The following is a 21,375-nucleotide window of genomic DNA, read 5'->3' as shown; positions in this document are numbered from 1 at the left end:
TTGAGTGTTGTTACTACTTGTAGTTGTAAACTTTTGACCTTTGTTCCTTTTTGGTGTTTTTTTCGTATGGCTCACATATAAAACTACACTAGTTATATCGTATCAGATTTGGGAACATATAACATTAACATGTCTAAACAAACCGTGTTTCGAGTATTCATTTTACTATTAAAGAAAAAGATCATGCACCTAGATAATTAATGTGGTCTTCATCTGATAAGTATTTTGCTTCAGAATCACTTTAACAAAATTTAATTTCTTTCCACCGCGTCAAAACTCAAAAAATCTATCCCACTGAATTTTTTTAACCACAATGAACTACCAAGTTCAATATCATGGTAGTTCATCATGTGTACCATAAGTCTATAAGCAACAAGTCAAGAATATGTGTATAATATATGATGACATACTCATGAAGAATACATGCAATATCAAATAGCTAGGCAGTATATCACACGTACATCTGTATGTGCATATATATTTATATATCTGTCTATATATAGATATAGATTGAGAGAGAGAGAGAGAGAGAGAGGTTAAAAAGAAGAGATACAATCATGGTCAGGAGAAGTGGAGTCATCAGAGGGAATGTGGTTGTGACGACCTTCGTATGTAGTAATCACCATTCTACAATCTTCCGACAGTCGCTCCACTCTCTTCTTCACCCTACAGTTGTTGTGTGTGCATCTGTAATAACTCCTGTATATATATTTCCACATATTTATTATTCTTTCACTAGTAGTACACATAGACACAAATAATTAGATTCAATTAACCATACAAAAAAAAGGAATTAACAAACGTGTGAAATTAATCAAAAAAAAAAAGATAGTTGGAAATATGTGTAGATCACATGGCACAATGAAAATTAAAAAGAGGTAAAAATAGAAATATTGTTTACATTCTTAATGATGATGACTGCCCTCGAGGGGCGTACGGTACGATACATACTAAATTAAACTGTAACCTACGTACAATAAATATTCTAAATATGAAATACATATGTATGTATAAGAAGGTATAAACAGTCATGTCTAGTACTTGAGCAGTTGAGCTAAGGTTCCACATGAGTCTAATGAGAGAATATTATGATGCACCAAAAATCAAGTTCCTCCCCTCAGCTTTTACGAAAATATCAATCATGCATCAATAGATGTGATTATACGATCGAGTATCTAAGTAAGCAAATGTTATATTAGGAAACTATTATAAAGCTAATTAAGACTAATAGGGTTGATTAGTCAGTCACATATATGTGGTGGTGTTAAAAACTACCTGGGATGAAGGCTGTTCTTGACAACTTTCTGACCATATTTACGCCATTTGTAGCCATCGTCGAGAACATCAACGTCGCTTTTTGTTTGGAAACAGAATCTTGGCTCTCTAAGTTTTCTCCTTATCTTCACTTTGTTCTTCATATCTCCACTCCCACTACTTGATCTCCACCTGCAAATGCAATAACTCTTATGGTGTATTAGAAACATTATTTTTACCTTCATTAAGAAGGTTTAATCTAAATATGTCATGTCTTTGTGTATATAGAGAGTTTATAACTCTATTGAAACTCAACAAATTGCAGGAAAAAAAAAAAGGAAATATAAATTCATAACTTTATTGATTAGTTATTGATGAAAAAAACGAAGAAGGATTCACGGCGAAGAAAAAAAAAGTAGAAAAAAGGATTCATCTTCGAATCTAATGAGATAAATTACCAAGAATTAGAATGAGCATCATTGTTAGTTCCTCCCCTAAAATTCTCCTGGTCATCATTAACCACCTTTGATCCCAAGGGTCCTCCACCCTACAAAAATCAAATTAAACTTTCCAAATTAAGATCAATCAAACAATAGTTAAAATAAATTTAATCAAGATCATCATATATATGTGTATAGAAAGAGAGATCAAAGACCTGAAGATTATTAGAAAACCCTAGAGGTGTATGAGTAGTAGTACTAGAGGAAGGGTTGTGAATGGGGAAAGAAGGAGAAGAGAGAGAAGATGAAGTAGAAGAAGAAGAGAAAAAGGTTAACACATTGGTTTCTTCAAAAGGAATGAGGAAGTTCATATTCTCTTGAATCGTCGTCGTCGACGATGTTACTTGGTGTAGATCGTAATTATTGACTACTACTCTTCTTCCTCCTCCTCCTCCTTCCATTGTTTTTATTCTTAAATCTTTCCTGTTCTTTTTTTTTTCCTTGTTGACTATTGTGTATCAAATTGAAATAGTGTATGACACTTATTTCTTTCTTTTCTATAAATATGATTAAAGCTATAAATGTTTCTTCGACGGTTTATCTTCTCTTGCTTTCATATAGTAGAAGGGTAGGGTTTCGTATGTATGTCCCCCACACGTGTCAAAGACCCTCCAAGCATATCATTTGTACCATTCGTGTCTTCTTTGGCAGTCAACTTCATGTGAAGTGTTTTAATGTTTATAGATCATATCGCTAACAAAACTAAAATCGATTCCATTATATATTTTTAATTTACGACTTCCTTCCAACGATTTTACAATATATTGATAATGATGCCGAATGTTATATTCCTATCACCGCTTTAATTAGATGATTAACGACTCTACTTTCATTTGTTTAAGCAAGTAACTTACATCGTGAATTATAAACCTAACCATTCCATAATGAGGCCAAAAGAAGGTTGGGAGTTTTGAACTATTATCATGATCAGCTTTCTGAAGCAACCTAAGGAAATAAAAAACCTAAGAAATTTAAATGACGTAAAGATTTTAACATTAACAAATTAACAAATTTGGGATGTTTTATTTATTAAAAAAAATAAAGGAACACATTTTTCATTTCACATGACAATTTTAAATTTCTGGAGATGTAGAGAGAGAGAAAATTGTCAAGAAGGTAATCGAGTGTGGTGGAGGTACATCAAAGCTTCCATCCATCTCAAGATGTGTCCTAAAGCTGATGATGGAAACGACACCCACAAAAGTTACCTCTTCCCAAAAATCATGTCGAATCCACCTTCCTAATTTTTTTGTTTTTTGTAAATTAATCCCAATAATTTTCATTAGCCTATATGTTTACATCATTTATTGAAAAGTCACAATTAACAATAAAATTATGCATTACAATGTTTCGAAAACCAAAACTCGGTAGACATTACCAATCAGATTACCCAAAACATCTAAACATTGTTCTCTCATCTAGTTATACTGATTGTATATTCATCTACCCAATTAATCGGCTGAATATTTAATTCTTTGTAGATTACTAACTAACTAAACTAAATCAAATTTATCTTTTATATATATAATCATCGTTACATGATAATTGTATTTTCAAGCATGTGGTGTGTAAAACAAAATGACTTCTTACTGTGATAACTGATAACTACACACAACAACACATAAACACCCCAGGAAAAGAGCCGGCCAACTTCCTCCACAATAGCAACACAAATTAAGCAACAACGACTAATAAGAAACTAAGAAAGCATATAGTATAACATTTTTAATTTTTTTTTTTTTTGACAAAACCATACTAAACATGACGACTGAGCCACTGAGGTGGATTAAATTAAACCTTTTTAATATAAAACCGGTCCAATCTATTCCGTAATTAACTATCATCATTAAGGAGGAAATTAAAACACTTGCTTAAATAGCCATTAAAGAAAATATATTACCATCAGTTTATTATTGATCTTATGATTACTGAGTTACCGACACCAAGAGTTTTGTTGGTTTTCAGGTAGAAAAAAATAAGTTTCAAAAGCTAAGGACTTCTAGTTTGTTTATGTAGGAATATTATCGGTTTACTTAATATATAACGTTATATTTTTTTTAAAAAAAAATCTAAGTTGTAGATACAAACACAACATATAATATATCGAAACATTTTCCTTTTGGGTTAATGATTTGATAAAAATAAAACTTTATATTATGTTAGATGTAATCATGTAAACATAATCAAAAAATATACAAATGAGAGGGGGAGGACATTTGATTAAATTGTAGATCATAGTTTGAGAAAAGAGACAAAGAGAGACATACTTATATATTGAAGATTAACAATTAACATAATAGGGAGATGAATTCCATGCAACAATGATTACACGTTTCAATCAAATCCGTAAGAAATTTTCCAAATTTAATGATGGTGAGATTTCTCTAAGGCATCTTTTTATTTATTTTTCTCTCTTGTAGGTTCCCACTTTGTCTCCCCTCTTCCATTCTTCTTTCGTTTTCTTTTCTTCATTCCATTTGTTTTTTTCTTTTACTTCTTTGAAATTCAAAGTGTAGGTGAAAAGACGAGCTTGTCAGTTGTATATATATACACAACTAAATATCAGTTTAGTTATCAAACACAAAAGGAGTTTAACATTCGTTACTATTTATAGTTTGTTTACTACGGATTCTGATATCATATTATTTTCTTAACTCTAAAATCAAACTTTGTGGATAATCAATTATCCAGCTAAGCTAACAAAGGAAGTAATGAATTAGGTGGGTAAGATCTAGTGGGTAATAAACCCTAGCCCCAATTTTTAAAACTTCAGGCCCAATTGGCAAGCAAAATTATCAAGTTAGGGCACAAGTTCGATAAATTTTCGCCGAGAGGAACTTTCGCCGCCGGCATAAGTACGGTGGTTTAAATGGTGACGTCAATAAGTAAAAAAAGACAATTTTATTGCTTTACCAAACATCGACTATTGTTATTTTATGTACTAACTAGGCTCGGACTTGGATCCACGCTACAACGCAGAGAAATTATGTAGTGTTGTTGGGGCTGGTTGCCAATATAGAAGATGTTATTATTTGAAATAAAGCTATATTTTACATGTGAATATTTGTGATTCTATACAATTAAAAGAACAAAAGAGAGTAAACAATATAATGAGACGTGATATGAATAAAATTAAATAATAATTTATTTAAGATATGTTAATAATTTATTTAAGACACGTTTTCAAAGAGACGAATAATATTAAGTTTGTATTTGTTAATATAATACTCCCTCCGTTCTAGTTTAACTGTCGTTTAAGGTTTTTGCACACAAATTAAGGAAACTATTAAATTTTATGTTTTGCCCTTCATTAATATATTTTATAATTTTTTCATTGGTTGAAACTTTAAAACAGCAGGGATAAGATTGAAATATTTATCAAACATCTACATTGAAAATCTAAAATGACAACTAATATGAAACAAAAATTAAATCGTAGAACAACAGCTAAATTAGAACGGAGGGAGTACTTGACAGAAACATATTAATCTGGGATTCTGGATTATTTTTCTACGCATAATATATACTTGGACATAGTAATCTCACAATTAGGTGAGGATAGTTTATATACTGAATTTTTAGTTTATGACTTTAATTTGTGTTGGTAAAAATGTACACTTAAATTCAAAATAAACCTAGGCTACATTTAAAATTGTGTTTGTTTAGAAAACTGGGCCTAGATTTAATGTTGTGCACAATTTCGTTTTGGGCTTTATTGGCCTTTTTGTTCACTTTTTTTTTTTAGACTTCTCACTTGAGATCAACGAATGTTTGTTACATTTCTTCTTCAGATTCTGAAAACATCGCCCCTCTGTTTCAACCACCATCTTTCCTTCTATTGAAGATGGATCAGTTATTATTTCGAGAGATTTCATTATTGATATACACCGTATAATCAAATTCACTACTTCTTTATTCGACCAAACTTCTCACTTGAGATTACTTTATGTACTAATGAGTAAGCAAACATCAGTCTGAAACAGAGGATTTTTTACTTAGGTTCTTCTGTCCATCGTCTCTTCATTTCGGATTTGGATCTAACTTCTTTGAGATTCCCATCCAAATCATAGTCTCTCTCCATCACAAGATTGATCCCTTCATCTGAATACCATCCAACTCCAACGCACAACACTCCATCTTTCTTCACATCCACGTAAGCCGTCACACCACCTGGGAGCCACATCACGGACACATCTTGCATATCTATCATCTCTTCCTCTCCAAATGACACATATGTTTCCGGTAAATTCCTTCTCTTCAGGGCTTCTGTGCACAAGTACACAACTGGAGTGCTTTCACCTGGCTGCTCGAATTCGGCTTCATCTCCATAGAGAGGAGTTGCACTTACTTCAAATACTTTCCATGATCCTGTCAGCTCTGATGGTTGTATACGTTTCCTCTGTGAGAATGGTTTTAACTCCAATGGTGCGTCGTTGTCACTGAGACATGAACCATTTAGGGTCAGAGACACTGACATACCATAGAGAAGAAAGATAAATCACAGGTCGGAGTTACCTTTGTTCTTCATAATTTGAAGGACTAACCCACTGTTCCTCATAAACACCAACTCTCATTATCTGTATATCTGCGCCACCATTGGCGAATTCTATTGTGTGGACTACTCTCAGTCTCTTATGACAACCCTTCACCAAACACTGGACAAGAAGAAGGAGCAATGAGCCAATTCTTTTCTCTTAAAATGCTGAAAAGGACCAAACTTGACAATATTAGAATAGACCAAAATAGACATACCTGCTCAAACTTGAAAGTTGGTGTGAGGTAATAGTTCGATTCACTCATCTCCCCAACAGGGATTGTAACTGGACCTCTGGAATAAGATCCATCCTGCGTATCACACAAATGGAAACATTAACGGATGAAACCTAGACAATGCACAAAAACCAATTCTCAGACCACCACCACAAAGACAATAACAACATCCATTATCTCAACCAAAAGGAGGGAGGATGAGATCTAGACTAGTAGCTTCCATGAAAACTATGTAAGAGAGATGATCAACCAATGGTTCTAAGATTGAGCCATACCTCAAAGTAAACGAGGCCAGGCTTGTCTACCATAGAATCCTCTTCCATAACATCACTAGCTTTTAAGTTAAAAGACTCAAACTTAGGCAAACGGCTATCTACACCAGTGTGATCAACCAGTATCTCCTCTTTACTCTCACCAACCTGAAAAAATTCTCCATGAGGATTCAAAGTTACCCAATTGATCTTCCTCTGTATCTCAGACTCTGTAGAAGAAGCTCCTCCAGAAGAAGACGGCGACGCTTCAATCTTAGTAAGAGTATAACAATCATAAAGACTCTCATTCTTCTTCCCAATTTCAATAGGTTCCATCTCTGCAGTAATTGGAGAAAACACAGCTCCTACACCTTTCCAAATCCCACTTACACTACTCGCAAACGTCCTCCACACTGGCTTAATCACAGGTTCCTAAGAAATCAAATTCAAATCACAATACAGCTAATTTTCACAGACGAAATTTGAGAAATTGAAAGAAATTGAAAAACCTGGGTTTGAAGAACAGTCTCAGATTCGATCAACATCGTCCCCGAAACCAAAACCCTACCATGTTTACCCTTCCTTCCTCCTCCACCTAATCTCTTCCCTCTTCTTCTTCCCTTTGGCTTCACCTTACGCTTATCCTTCTCCGCTATTTCGTTATCTACGCTCCATGTATTCTCTTTGTTACCTTTCATAGTCACTTTCCCTTTGTTTCCCGCCGGACGGTTATTTCCGTCGTTTGGTCTTGAGCCCTGCGCCACGATTTTTCTCCCGCCGGCGTTGTTTCTTCGCCGGAGATTGCAGATTGAAGGAACAAGAAGAGCATTTTGAAATCCAAAGCATAGATTGTGGTTGTGACATGAGAGTGGAGAATAAGAAAAAGTGAAGCTTTTGCAGAGATGAAGAGATGGTGTTTGCATCGTTTTCTGGAGAATCATATCGAAGAAGATGAGAGAAACACAAATTTACTTCGATCGCGTTGAAAACAATGTTGGATACATAAATGGGCCGTTATTACATAATTAAGCCCATAATTTTAGAAGTATATTAACCATTGATACAGGCCTAGGCCCATAACATTCAATATCGCCTTAAATTGTCTAAAGTAGTGATCGATCGATCATACAAAGGGGTGGAAATTGGAAAATATCACTACCGCATCTTTTTTTGTTTTGAGGAAGTAAAACTGTGATTGGCTAAGAAGGTTACTGGTGATCGACGTTTCCTTTAAGGCCGACAAAGTTAATGGCCCACGAGGTGTTTTTAAAAGTAGTTCTTTTCTTTACTTTCTTTTTTTAGCTTAAAAGGTGTAATCATGACTTTTTCAATCTCATTTTTTAAAACAATGTTGATAACTTTTTCGTGTATTAATTAATACTCCCTCCGTTTCAAAATATAAAATGCTTTGAGTAAAGCACGTAAATTAAGAAATAATCACTTTAAAAAAGTTTAACCAATTACAAACAAGACTGCATAATAGAAAGTATTAAACTAATCTAAAAGTTACATAAAAACTTGAAAACATCCTATATTATAAAACAACAAAAGTTCTCTAAACATCCTATATTATGAAACGGAGGGAGTAGTATCATATTACTACTACTAATATACATGCATACTGGAGAGAGAGAGTTCAAGACATTGAAAAACTAACATTAAGACGAAATTTTCGGATTGATGGTTTTATTTTCTAATAATTTTTTTTGAAACTATAAAAATGATGCATTGGCGAATGAAGCATGACCAGACAGAGGTCATCGGATTATTTATTTATTTTTTTTTTTTTGGCGTAAAGCTAAAGGAAAGTCATACACTCAACTCATACTAAAAAAATACATTTAAAGGAAAGAAACATTGATATTAATAAATAATTAGTTGACAAATTCGACAGCAGGAGAAACATTACATGAAGGCCATAAACTAAAGAGCTTTGACCAAATCTCAAAGTAAATCAGTGGTGAGAATCAAATGAAGATATCTATCTATCCAACTGGAGTGCAACGGTAGTTGTACCCGTTGTGTCGCCATAGTTTCGTAGTTTTTTCCTATTTATTTATTGTTTCTATGATGAGGATATTTTGGATAAAAATATCATAATATTTGAATATGTTGTGTTTGCAAATTGTTTTTCTAGCTAGTCAAGATTTACAATTGTAAGCAAGGATCTTATAGCTTTGTCTGTCATATATTCTCTTCCAGATTTTTTTTAAATTAGAAAATTTAGGTTTTTTTTGTAAGTTTTGGTTTGAAAATAGGTTTGACAATTTATACAGTGACTCATGCATACACATAAGATATGTATAATTATTTTACTTTTAATATCGGAATTAAACTCATATCTGGGGTAGGATTATACGGTTGGTTACCAATATTTGAAATATTTTTATGAGACAATTCGATAAAGTAGTTGACATGATTACTTGAAAGTGAGGAGCCATGCTTCGAGTCTTTTCCTTGCGCGCGATTATAGTTACAATGATCATTACGTTACGATGATCAGATCTTCTTTCATAGAAAATAATGTGTATGTTGTTCACTAACCCAAAGAAAAACTAAAATGATATGTATGGTATTTGATAATACACGTAGATAGAAAGCTTTGCAGCAATTACTTTAAGTTCAAGTAAAGGGGTGGCAATTATCTATGTTCATGCTCCTTTCCTAGCACGAAAGGATGATCGCTTTTTTAATTTGTAGGTATAAAAACTATAGTATATTCATACTATGAGATCTAGGAAAACACTAAAGTAGAATTCAAATAACCAAATTGAATAGAAAATTGTTAATTTAGTTGGATAGAGAAAAGAATGTTTCTGAAAAGGAGTGTAAGTGATATGGTCGTCAAAAGTGTTGAATGCTAATGACCAGTCATGAGTAATGAGTTCCATTCACGCTAAATCACGTGGACTACAATAGATTACACGTATACCATAAGCTCTACAAATCTAGAGATTTCAGCAATATTATAAAAAAAAAAAAAAAAAGAGTGTCAAAAAAGAGTTTGTTTCTGAATTTTCTAGCTGTAAATGTAGCATTTCCAAAAAAAAAAGTTTCATATGAAAATTAAACAAAAAAAAATATCTCTTTATAGACATGTCACATGTTCGATATATGATTGATTTACAATATCGTGGACCATAAAAACCAAAGAGAGTAAATTATAACAGAGGCCCACTTTTAGTTAAACTACACCCATCAAAACATATACTGATATACATGGCCCATCCCATCCCACCATGCATATTGCAATTGTCCCCGACCGGCGCCGTGATGACATTTTTACGTAATTTTGATCTTAATTAAACTCATTAAAAGTAAAACTACAATGATATTATGTACATGCAATTTGACATTTAAAATAACATCTATAATAATTTTGTTGAACTAATTATAACAGCTTTAGCTCAACCATATAATTTTTTGTTCTGTCATATATATTATAGGGGTATATGAATGATTAATAAAAAAAGGATTAGAAGTCGTTGACATTTGACTTAAGTGCCAAATTAATTAAACAGTGCGCCGTGTGACCTAACCAGTCACTTTTCTTTTTTTTCTCCCGGTGGTGGCATGACTTGTGACTTGTGACTTGTGTGACGAGGCTGATAAAGATTGAAGTACACGCGCGAGGGGGTCCTCCAGCCTAATATATGCCACCTGTACGTACACTCCCACCAGCCTTGCCCGTCGTTACACAAATGACGTAACTATAAAATTCTCATTTTCTCTATTTTGTTTTTTTCGAAACCCCCAGAAAAAAAAAAGGAAACTAAAGAAAATTAGAAGAAAGAAACGGCCAAATAAGGAGATCTTTTTTTCTTTTTTCTCGCCGTCCGATTATTATCTCAATCGCCGATAGAATCCGGCGGCACTCACTAGATCTTGGAAACCCTATAGTTTGTTTCTTCGTGCGTTGTACTTTTTTTCGTCGCGCTCAAGATTCTCTCTTCTCGGTTTCCATAGTTTCGAGAGGGTTGATCGTTCTTTTGATTCGATTGGTTTGAGTTCGCGATTTCTCGACGGTGATTGAATTCTTCTCTTACTTCTATTTTGTTTGTTTGTTGAAGTTCTCGCTGTATCAATCGTGACGATTTTGTGATTCGCATTGCTTTTGGATTTCATCAGGTTCCGATTAGTTTCTATTTGATTAGATTTTCAAATTCGATTACTGATGAAGCTATTTGGTTTCCGCGTTTGATTGTTCGCAGGGTGATACAAGAGATGGGGAGATTCTGAGGTGAATCGGGAGAAGCGAATTGAGAGAGATGGATGATAGAGAAGGCTCGTTCGTTGCTGTCAGGAGGATTTCTCAGGGTCTCGAACGTGGAACCGTTTACAATCCATCCTCTGGTATTTTCATCTCTCTTAAGTGATTCGTAGAGATAAACAAACGTTTCTACATCTCTCAGTCTCTTATCTATCTTCACTGGCGGTTGCATTTTTTTTTCCTGTGTTTCATACTAAATGAGTTTTTTGAGCGCATTGGGTGGTTTCTGGATTCTATGGTATTGATTATTCAGCTTGTTTCTAGGGTTTTAGGTAGTATTTCACTTATTTGCATGCCTTAACTTTCATCTTTAACTAAGATTCCAGTTTGTTGTCAAAGAGCATGTTTGTTAAACCTTAGTATATATGTATGTGGTGGTTTTGTAGACTTCTGATGCTTAGTAAGAGTTGTATGTGTTAGAGGTTTATACTTACTACAGACATTCAATCAATTTCTGAAAATCATTTGAAGCTCCATTTTGATGCCAGTTTAATTTGTTTCTTTACAGCTGAGGCTGTGCCATCAGCAGCTTGGTTAGGCAGGGGTCTATCCTGTGTCTGTGCTCAGAGAAGAGATAGTGATGCAAATTCCACGTTTGATCTAACACCTGCTCAGGTACTCTTTTTTCCACTGTTCCAGTTCACTACAGTAACATAACAGTGTTTGTCATTAGCTAGCTGGCTACAACTATATACATATCTATCCAATAACTTCCACCCTATTTTGTAACTTGCAGGAGGAATGCTTGCAAAGTTTGCAGAGCCGCATTGACGTAGCCTATGATAGTACTATACCCCTGCATCAGGTACACTTTCCTTAGTTTCCTTGAGGGTCTTAAAGCTTTTACAATTTCTCATTAAAACAATTGGGTTTAAATCATCAATTGGAGATGGTAGCATGCTGCAACTATTTATCCCTTGACCTTTTTACTGTAAGCGAGCGTCATAAGTTCAAATGAATTCAGCTTTGATGATTACTTTTTTTGCTTCGTCATTCTCTCTTAGGAAGCTCTGAGAGAGCTGTGGAAACTTGCCTTTCCTGAAGAAGAACTTCATGGATTAATATCTGAGCAATGGAAAGAGATGGGTTGGCAGGGCAAAGATCCGTCAACAGATTTTAGGTATAATACTGACTTTCCTCGTCATTTGTGTTATAGGTATTTCTTGCAGCTGTCGACTTTAACTTACAGTGCATCTGGCAGGGGTGGTGGTTTCATATCTCTTGAAAACTTGCTGTACTTCGCTAGGAACTTTCAGGTATACCTATATACTAGATAAAAACATCTCAGAAAAAGAATGAGCTAAATTTCCTTTAAAAATTTCATTTATCATGCACCAGATATTTCTCGACTACACATTGACACTGCTTCACTTGCACTTTCGTTACTTAGTTTTAAACGCCACATGTCTATATGCTGCAGAAATCCTTTCAGGACCTTCTGAGGAAGCAGGTTGGGGATCGATCTGTGTGGGAATACCCCTTTGCTGTTGCTGGTATCAACTTAACATTCATGCTCATACAAATGCTCGACCTTGAAGCAGGTATACACATTCACAGGAATTTATTCACCGTGATTCATGATTGTTATTGTTGCTATTGACATCTCAAGCCATAAAATTGGGAAATCCATTACTATAGAATCCTCTTGCATGATTGCCTGTCATTCTTATTATGAGTAGTGTATTGAGATAATTAAGTGGGTTCACTAATTATATCCTTTTAAACTTTTACAGTGAAGCCACGAACAATTGTTGGGGCAACTTTCCTGAAGTTTCTTTCTGGTAATCTCTCACACAATGCCAAATCGAATCTGATCGCCAAATTGAAAAGCCTTTTTGCACACATGGTGCTTTAATTGGATTTTGACACTGATTTAGATAAGTGTGTTTTTTTTTGGGTTGGCAGAGAACGAATATGCCTTCGACCTTCTTTATTGCATTGCATTCAAGCTAATGGACCAGCAATGGCTTTCAATGCGTGCCTCATACATGGAGTTCAATGTAAGTACCTGGAATCATATCGATATATTGTTGTGGCAAAGAGAAGATATTTTGTTTGGTCATAAGAATATGCGACTTAATTTGGTAACATGAGATGATGTTATGTGGGTGTGAAACAGACGGTGATGAAATCAACAAGGAGACAGCTGGAGAGAGAGCTGATGCTGGAAGACATTATGCATCTTGAGGATTTACCCTCCTACGCTCTTCTCACTCAATAGCCCTTATGATGATCATTAATAGTAAGAAGAAGAGTTTCTAACTACTTTAATAACACGAGGTTGCTCTGTTCACTCTTTACTTTTCATCGGCAATGCTTTCGCTTCTTTGACCATTTCTCGTGTTTGGTGGTGCTAAGAAACAACTCCAACACCGAGTAGTTACTTGTTATATTAAAACAAGAAAAAGAGAGAGAGATAGAGAGAGAGAGAGAGGTTGCCATAAATCATAAATGTCAATTTGTTTGAGGGTTTTTGGTTGCAAGGAGTGTGTAGCTAAAATGAGTTTGTTTTCTAGCAACTGTTCAGGTTTCTTAGTGTTGGTTGATGTACGTAAGACGATTGGGTAATGGTGTCAGTGTGTGGGAATGGATAATAATCAGTTGGTTTTTCTCCAAATTCAAAAGCAGTCTCCTTAAAGGACTCTTACGATTCATTTTTTTTTGTGTATTTAAGAAAATGCTAAGATTGAAAGCTTTTATTGTTTCTAGCTGTGAATATTATGCGCGGATAACAGAGATGGCCTTTACAAGTAGTCACGATTTATTCACCAACAACACAAATATCAGATTTACAAGTCTGACTAATCTGTTATTAAGTTCATTTTAATTACACAATCATCACGTGAAATACACGAATACTCTGTCATTCTTAAACCTTGGTGACCATAACAACCGTGAGATGGAGAATTTCAAACTGGCTGCGTGTGTTCCATCAGATGGCGGCGACTCCAATTTCAAAGTGGGAGGAGGAGCGACAGGAGGTGAGGGTGGCGGTGAGGTTGGATTGGGAGGAGGGGAAGCGGTAGCTTTATGCCTCTGATGCAGTGGCTAGGTGTAGGATAGACGAAGTACTTTGTTCCTACCGTCTTGAGTTCGATCTTGGTGTCTCCGTTGGAGAAATTCTTAGACGTGGAGGAGGCGTCGCAGCCATCATATCCGGCTTTGTTAACCACATCCATTAAGTGTGTAGGACCGTACTTGAACTCTGTTTCAATCCATTAGTAAAGCATTAGCCACTTGGCTGGAAAGAAGTCAGAGTTTTCTTGTGCAATAAATTATCTAAACAAAATACCTAGAGTGTCACCACCCCTGAAAGTCTTTTCCGATTACTCACCCTGTGTAGTCTACAGTGCTGGCCCATTGACTAGAGTCTCCACTCCAACAGTGTTAAGTCACAGCGACTGCCGCTGGGACGTGCCGCAGCCATCTTGGACAAATTGCATTCTGCCATGTTTTGGTTTGAACTTGGAGAGATATGTTAATTAACAAATGCTTGTAAAGATGAGAAACAGGGGAAAAGGTGCTGGTTTAATGGTTTATATAACAAGACGCGTGAGAAGGACTAATGAGAAAAATTACGATAATGATTAAATATATGGAGAAGATGAAAATTAATAATATATTTTATTTTACAACAAGAGAAGAAGTGAATGTGATGATCATGATAACGATAATCAAATTGCCGAATAATAAAATCCTACGAATAATGAAGTGCTTCGGACGACGTGGTAGCACACAACAAACCCAAGTTCTCTTATACAAAAGTTACAACCAAAACCCAAATAATTAAAAAGCAAAAGCACTGACTCCACCCTGGCTCTCTAAACCAATTACATCCACAAACCATAGCCCAAAACCATCGAGACTCCGACCAAAACGTAACTCATCACTCCCTTAGACGCACCACTTGGCTTTGGTGGAGGAGGAGAAGTTGACCCTGAATCAGGTGTGGGTGTGGTTGGGGGTGTTCCGTCAGCCGGCGGTGAGCCCGGTTTGGTAGGAGTTTCCGGAGTTGAAGATGGGGGAGAAGGAGTGGCCGGAGGTCCGGTAGAAGCGGCTACGACAGTAACGGCTAGCTTCATGCCACCTTCACAGTGACCAGAGGTAGGGCAGATGAAGTACTTTATTCCTACTGTCTCGAGATCGATTTCTGTGTCTCCACCAGAATGGGTATCGATCGGTGTGCCTCCACAGCTATCGTAACCGGCTTTGTTCACCTCGTTCACTGAGTGTGAAGGACCATACGTGAACTCTGTTTTTTCCATTCATATAAAAATATTAGAACATTAAGAAACAAAACCCTAAGTAGAGAGAGCTTCATTGCGTAATACGTTATCTCGATTTCGTCAAAACTATATTTACTTTCAGGTTGGTTATCAGATTAAATCATAAACCCCAAAGCCAGAAAAATATGAAATTAAATTTGAAGATTACTAATTACAATATATACTTCTGTTTGAACCTGAAAGCAACAATAACTTACTTAGAGTGTCACCAACTCTGAAAGTTTTTCCGGTAGCCCAAACTGTGTAGTCCACACCACTGGCCCATTGAGAAGCGCCTCCGACCGTGTGAGTCACAGCGACTGCGGCTGGGACGATGGCCATGACCATGAGAAGAGCAATTGCAGCCATCTTAGCTAAACCATTCATTGCCATATTGTGATTAAAAGAAAGACAATTATTGTAAAGATGTGTATAGAAGATAGAGATTATGAAGAGAAGTAATGGTTATGGTGTCTTATTATATAACAAAGATATGCGAGGAAGACTATGGGAATTAAATAAATAGAATGTATGAAAAAGTCGCCGCCTCGCCAACTCATTCAACAACTTCATCCTTTCTTTTTCATTTTTTTCGTTTTATTTTTATTCATTTCTTTGTTTTCTACGACATTGTCATGATGCGTAACTACTATGTTCTTATATATTCAAACAAAAAGATAATAAAGGAATGGATCAATTGATCGAATTGTTCTTTTTTTTTTCTTTTTAATTTTCGTCAAATTAATTGAATTGTTTGATGGTTTTCTTTGATGTAAATTATATACAAACTCATCACCCTTATGAGTGGCTTTTTCCTATTTGGCCTTTTATGTTTTTCTACATAAAAGTGTGTTGAGTGTAAGGAGTACCACTGAAAATTCAGTCATAGGGAAACCGATGGAATCAAGCTGATCAAAGATTTGCTTAAGTTCACTAAGATATTTCTCCATGGTTCTGCCTAACTTAAGACAAGCAAGCAGCCGATTATGAAGTTCAAACTTCCTAGTGGTTGAAACCCTATTAAACTTTTTTTGCGAGAGTAGTCCATACCTCTTGTGCAGATTGCATACCATAGACCACCTTCAGAGCGGGTTCAGACAGAGAACCGAAGATCCATGCCATGACAAGCTGGTATTGCAGATCCACTTGATAAACTCCGGATTTGGCTCTATAATGACTCCAGCAGCACCAGTGACAGAGCGAGTAGCTTTCGGACGAGTGATTGGCTATTGATATAGCCGAGTAGGAGTTGTGGTGAGAGAACAGACTCAAACTGAGTCTTTCATAGCAGATAGTTAGACTCTGTTAGTTTAAGAGTCACAACCTGAGAGATAGAAAGAGGAGCGGAAGAAAAAGACTCTGTTGTAGTCCCTGTTTTAAAAATCCCCGCCTAGGTCCGCTTACGTCCCGTAAAATTGCTAGGCCTACCCTCTCCGCCTCGATTAATGATTAATCCCCGCCTAACATCGATTATCCGATTATGCCTTTCAAATTTGATTATAATCCATCTAATCCGATTATTTCACACTTAATTTTGTGTATACTAATTATTTTTGAAGTCAAATATAAATCAAATATTTTTTTTTTGTTATTTAGACATTTAAATTAAGAGTTTATGATGTTTTACAATAACTAATGTATAAACTTATAATAAAATCATAAAATTTTCTTTTAAAATTACGTTTTTATGTGTTTACCATAATTTTAAAGACAATACTATAGTTTTATATTTTATTTGATATTTTTTCTTTTAACATAAACATAATTAGTCATATATTTAGTATTATATATTTATTTTATTATTAATTTGCTTAACAATTTCAAACTGCAGTGGTTAAGCAAACTGCAGTGGGATAATCCTCCTTCTATAATCCCACAAGGAACATAATTCGTCGGGAAACTCAGACAATCGGACCATGGCTAGAAAACAACAAAAATGACAGCTTTAGATATCTTTTTTTTTCAGCTTTAGTAATATTATTTTTTTTTATTTTACGCAAAAATATTAATATTATTAGTAATAAAATTAAAAAAAAAAAATCCCTGCAAAATTATTCAAGTTTTAGTAATATTTTTTTTTTAAATAATATCTATTGAATTAAGAAAAAAAATTCAATGGGGTTGTGTAGATTGAGTTTGAACAAGACTTTATCAATACAACTTTTTAAATTAAGATTTCTTTGTTGAATCACAAAACATATGAAGGGGTTTTATGTACTAAATCTCATTATTGTGTCAATGGTTTGTGCATAAGCAAGGTGGTTGACCATTGACTAAGTTCATAATTCAAAAGTTATCAGATTGGGTCAGAAGTGTACAAGAACAAAAAGATGAACAGATATATTCCAAATGACATCCTAACTTTTATAGAAATTAAAAATTTGTAATAAAATTGGGAATTAGGTAATATCAAAATAGTAGGAAGATGCCTAACACGTTCTAATATACTTGTCAATGACCAAAGATGGGTATGGTGTTAGGTGTGAAATAAATCTTTACAATATTCGAAAAAGATGAATACATACATACATACGAAGCCAACAATTTTCTTAGTAACTCATAAAAGCGAAATGGTCAATTATGAAAGAACATAAACCAAATAGTTTAATTACTTAAGTATATTATTACCTATCAACTTACTTATTTTGACCAAAACAAATTTTAGGAGATCGTAAAGAACAAAAGGGGTCTTCTAGAGGCGGTCCAGAGCGTACCATGTTGAGCTTTGATTAATTATTGTCGTGTCATCCATTAGCTTCAAAAGGGGGAAAAAAATAAAACTTAAATAATAGGTATCACATTCGTAATTTAAATAAATAAAAGCTTACTTTTACTGTCATGATGGAATTTTGTATTATAATATTATAAATTAAACATGTTAAATTAGTGTTATTCTTAGCAAATCTTGTTCTTTTTTAACCACGTTTGCAAATAGTTACTTTAGAAAAGTAAATTGTTTACCCAATATTTCCGTGACACCTACATACATAACATAGTCTTGTTAAGCTATTATACAAGTCAATGACAAAAAAAAATCCAAATTGACTCAGAAAAAGTCGTGGCAAGTCGAAACTTTGATAATACTATGCTTTTTTGATTATTATATATGTGCACTAAGTGCTGGCCCACGCAACGCGTGGGTTGTAGTGTAGTGTACTTTTTTTTTATATTCTTGTCTTCCCCGTTTTCACTTTTGTATTATTTTGTTTTAAGTTGGCATATATGGGTTATCAAGTAACTTGTATATATAAACTATATCTTTATACCATTTCTTTTAGATGTGTACAATTGTGGGGTTATATTTTATTTAGAGTGCGACAAATCCGTCTGCGGATTGGACCGCTTTTTATTTATCATTCAGCAAATATAGGTCGTAGTGGTGCAGTCCAAATAAAGCAGAGACAAGACTACAGCGGACCAACTGCGGACCACTTTTGCATACAAATAGAGTTAGTCCGCAGCGGTCTGTAGTCCGCCTAAAAAATGGAGCGGTTCAGACCGCAGATGGATTTGGCCGCCCTAACCGCAGTTACCATTCAAACCCTTAATGTTTCTTTTTTAATGTGGATAATAGTTGCTATTGTGTCTGAGTTTAAATTATGTTTCAAGTATTGTTGTCTGAAGAATGATGAGGATGTTGTTTTTTGGTAGTGAGGATCCAATCGTTTCATTGACTGATATCTTTCCCAAAATATTTATTGTATTTTATATTTTCTCATTAACTGCTTATGTAATATATGGTTTTGAGTTAAGGAAATGATGGAGCGAAGTATGGATGTAAAATTTTAGTTATATAATTTCATATGTATATATATTATATATATGTGACTATAAGTTTAGCTAATTACAGTATTTTGTAATATTTAAATATAACCTTCCACATTGTTTTAAAGAAAAATAAATAAATTTGTGAGAGGAATGAAGGTAGAATGATTGGATAAAAGTTATCTTTGTGTTAAATGGCTTTTCATGCTTTTTAAAGTGAGTTAATTATTATTAAATTATTATATTTGTCTTGACTTTTTAGAAAAGGATTCCAAGTGTTTCCTTCCAAATTTGAACTTACACATGGTTTTTTTTATTAACTCAACACTTAAGACATAATATTTCAAATATAAAATATTACTTTTGATATGACATACTAATTTAGTTTTCTCATATTATTTTATGAACTTCAGTTTGAGTGTTTTTCATAGTAATTAGTACACTCACATTGATGGAATTATAAAAATTTGGGAAAATGTTTATTTCGATTAATCATCTGCTTTTTTAAATATATTAAATAAGTATGTTTTCGTTCCTACAAGTAGGACAACATATATTAGAGTTTAACCATGGAGTTATGCAATGAAAATAGAACTTGTGATTGCAAGACAAAATAGTGATTTGTGATTGCAAGACAAAATAGTGATTTCCTTTGGCCTCTTAGGTTGTCTAGGCATATTATGCAGGTGTTGGTCTCGTGAGGGGATGTTTGTGTTTGTGCTTGAGTAGTTGATATTGAACTGGTTTTGTAGTGGTCTGTTGATTTTCAGGCGAAGATGATTGATGGTACTTTTGTATTGGGCGAGAGTGGTTTGAAAATCTGATATTTGCCATCGGATTCATTGTGTGTTTCTTTTGTTATTTTGGTACTTATTTGCTCTATTTCTTTATATATATAATGTTCTCGGAGAGTACTCTTTGTATTTTGCATTTATGGGTTTTTATTTTGTATTACGTCATTTAGTAATAAGTTTCCGTTTTCCTTTGCTGGGTGTTTTACGTTTCGGTCATATAGAGATATTATTGTCGCTTTTAGAATTTGAGTTTAATTTGAATTTTAATGCTGCAGTCGTGGTTTATGGGGATAACGTACGGTCTTTTTTGTTTTGTATTTTGGGTGTGTGGGCCTCAATTAGGCCTTCGGTTTTTTTTTAAGAGGCCATTTTATATTTTTTTCCTGTTAGTCTGAGTATATATAGGGTCAACAAAGCCGGCATTTACTTGTTGGGTCGTTGATCAATTTTCGGGCTCTCTGTTCAAATAAGGGTCATCCATTTTTTTCACCTGGGCCCCTATCCCGTGTCGTTTTAATAGAGTTTCAAACAATAGGTACAATACAGAGTAATTGGAACAAATGTTAAAGTATCAAATTTTTTCATCTGGGGATATTGTTTTCTCAGAAAAGTACAGAGTAAGTAAATGTTGTTTCAGGCCTAATCTGGCGACATTGCAATCCCCTGCCCAGTTTGCAGTTGTGATATTTTTTGTGGCCTGAAATGGGGTTGCTCTTTGTTTTTTTGTTTTCCTGTTACCACCAAAACAACTGGATTTTCAGTCGTGATGAAATAACATATAATAAAAAGACTGATAAAGTGTTGTCTGTTTTGCGCCTAAAAAAAAGTTTGAAGAGAGGGATACAGCCTCTTTGTTATAACGTACTTTTGGTAGTGGCGAGGTCTTGTTTCGCATATTTGGCTAAACGTCTTGATGTCCTGCAATAAGATATGTAAGATATGTAGAGGCTTAGAGGCTGTTATTTGTTCTGTGGGAAATATAGAAAAGAAGGCTTACTGTTTGTCCGTGGTAGACCGTTGAAAATTTCTTTGTAGACTACATTACTGACTGTTGGTTGGTCATGAAGAGGCTTCATGTTTACGACCTTTAGCCCTTGGGCAGAAGTGACTCGTGAGAAGGCGACATACAGTTGTCCATTGCTGAAGACGGTACAAAGCCACCTTTTTTAGGAATATAGAATTTTTTTTATAATTTATAGTGTCAATTTTGTTTTTTATAAAGAGAATTGTTGACCCATTTAAGGGAAACAATTAAGAGGAAGATCGTGGCGTAATTAAGAGGATTTTGTCTCGTTTTTTTTTATATGGGATGTGAGGAGTTACGATTTTATAACATTTAAGGAGATCATGGTTAAATTTTGTTTGTATGGAAATAAATGAGTGACGATTTGGCTACATTTTAGGAGATGGTATCAACTATTTAATGGTAACAATTAAAACCAAGATCGTGGAGCAATTTAAGAGTCATTAAATTAGAAAACCTAGTAAATATCGAACAGCCAATAA

General features: G+C 34.5%; 4 protein-coding genes across 4 annotated transcripts; 1 reads left to right on the top strand and 3 right to left on the bottom strand.

Moving 5' to 3' along the window:
* Nucleotides 1–377: 377 nt before the first annotated feature.
* On the bottom strand, nt 378–2,501 carry LOC104784861 (putative WRKY transcription factor 12). The gene is made up of 4 exons (XM_010509954.3): nt 1,910–2,501; nt 1,713–1,801; nt 1,276–1,446; nt 378–699 (listed from the first exon to the last, which is right to left on the bottom strand). Exons 1-4 carry the CDS (start codon nt 2,153–2,155, stop codon nt 537–539), a joined length of 669 nt encoding a protein of 222 aa, XP_010508256.1. The 5' UTR covers nt 2,156–2,501; the 3' UTR covers nt 378–536.
* Nucleotides 2,502–5,646: 3,145 nt separating this feature from the next.
* Nucleotides 5,647–7,896, bottom strand: LOC104784859 (uncharacterized). Its single transcript, XM_010509951.3, has 5 exons — nt 7,285–7,896; nt 6,800–7,207; nt 6,507–6,599; nt 6,270–6,409; nt 5,647–6,193 (listed from the first exon to the last, which is right to left on the bottom strand). The coding sequence occupies exons 1-5, from the start codon at nt 7,714–7,716 to the stop codon at nt 5,746–5,748; spliced, it is 1,521 nt and encodes a 506-aa protein (XP_010508253.1). The 5' UTR covers nt 7,717–7,896; the 3' UTR covers nt 5,647–5,745.
* A 2,522-nt stretch (nt 7,897–10,418) lies between these two features.
* LOC104784858 (uncharacterized) lies at nt 10,419–13,662 on the top strand. Its single transcript, XM_019245632.2, has 10 exons — nt 10,419–10,800; nt 10,987–11,128; nt 11,554–11,660; nt 11,782–11,850; nt 12,050–12,165; nt 12,247–12,301; nt 12,466–12,586; nt 12,779–12,826; nt 12,951–13,045; nt 13,165–13,662. Exons 2-10 carry the CDS (start codon nt 11,044–11,046, stop codon nt 13,264–13,266), a joined length of 798 nt encoding a protein of 265 aa, XP_019101177.1. The 5' UTR covers nt 10,419–10,800; nt 10,987–11,043; the 3' UTR covers nt 13,267–13,662.
* Nucleotides 13,663–14,611: 949 nt separating this feature from the next.
* Nucleotides 14,612–15,942, bottom strand: LOC104784857 (uclacyanin-2). Its single transcript, XM_010509949.2, has 2 exons — nt 15,529–15,942; nt 14,612–15,297 (listed from the first exon to the last, which is right to left on the bottom strand). Exons 1-2 carry the CDS (start codon nt 15,701–15,703, stop codon nt 14,876–14,878), a joined length of 597 nt encoding a protein of 198 aa, XP_010508251.1. The 5' UTR covers nt 15,704–15,942; the 3' UTR covers nt 14,612–14,875.
* Between the last annotated feature and the right edge of the window lie 5,433 nt (nt 15,943–21,375).

Source organism: Camelina sativa, chromosome 5, assembly GCF_030686135.1.
Source record: "Camelina sativa cultivar CO46 ecotype springtype chromosome 5, ASM3068613v1".
In the NCBI taxonomy this organism is placed as follows: Eukaryota; Viridiplantae; Streptophyta; class Magnoliopsida; order Brassicales; family Brassicaceae; genus Camelina; species Camelina sativa.
The sequence above is the reverse complement of the archived record's forward strand: the minus strand, read 5'-3'. Positions and strand labels throughout refer to the sequence as shown.

Coding starts and splice junctions, on each gene's coding strand:
- LOC104784861 (XM_010509954.3), bottom strand. CDS start 2,155: ATGGAAGGAGGAGGAGGAGGAAGAAGAGTAGTAGTCAATAATTACGAT. Junction 1,802..1,909: donor GGTTTTCTAATAATCTTCAG/GTCTTTGATCTC, acceptor TGATTTTTGTAG/GGTGGAGGACCCTTGGGATC. Junction 1,447..1,712: donor GATGCTCATTCTAATTCTTG/GTAATTTATCTC, acceptor TTGCATTTGCAG/GTGGAGATCAAGTAGTGGGA.
- LOC104784859 (XM_010509951.3), bottom strand. CDS start 7,716: ATGATTCTCCAGAAAACGATGCAAACACCATCTCTTCATCTCTGCAAA. Junction 6,410..6,506: donor CAACTTTCAAGTTTGAGCAG/GTATGTCTATTT, acceptor CTTCTTGTCCAG/TGTTTGGTGAAGGGTTGTCA. Junction 6,194..6,269: donor TCAAATTATGAAGAACAAAG/GTAACTCCGACC, acceptor TTCATGTCTCAG/TGACAACGACGCACCATTGG.
- LOC104784858 (XM_019245632.2), top strand. CDS start 11,044: ATGGATGATAGAGAAGGCTCGTTCGTTGCTGTCAGGAGGATTTCTCAG. Junction 11,851..12,049: donor GTACTATACCCCTGCATCAG/GTACACTTTCCT, acceptor ATTCTCTCTTAG/GAAGCTCTGAGAGAGCTGTG. Junction 12,302..12,465: donor ACTTCGCTAGGAACTTTCAG/GTATACCTATAT, acceptor TATATGCTGCAG/AAATCCTTTCAGGACCTTCT.
- LOC104784857 (XM_010509949.2), bottom strand. CDS start 15,703: ATGGCAATGAATGGTTTAGCTAAGATGGCTGCAATTGCTCTTCTCATG. Junction 15,298..15,528: donor CAGAGTTGGTGACACTCTAA/GTAAGTTATTGT, acceptor TGGAAAAAACAG/AGTTCACGTATGGTCCTTCA.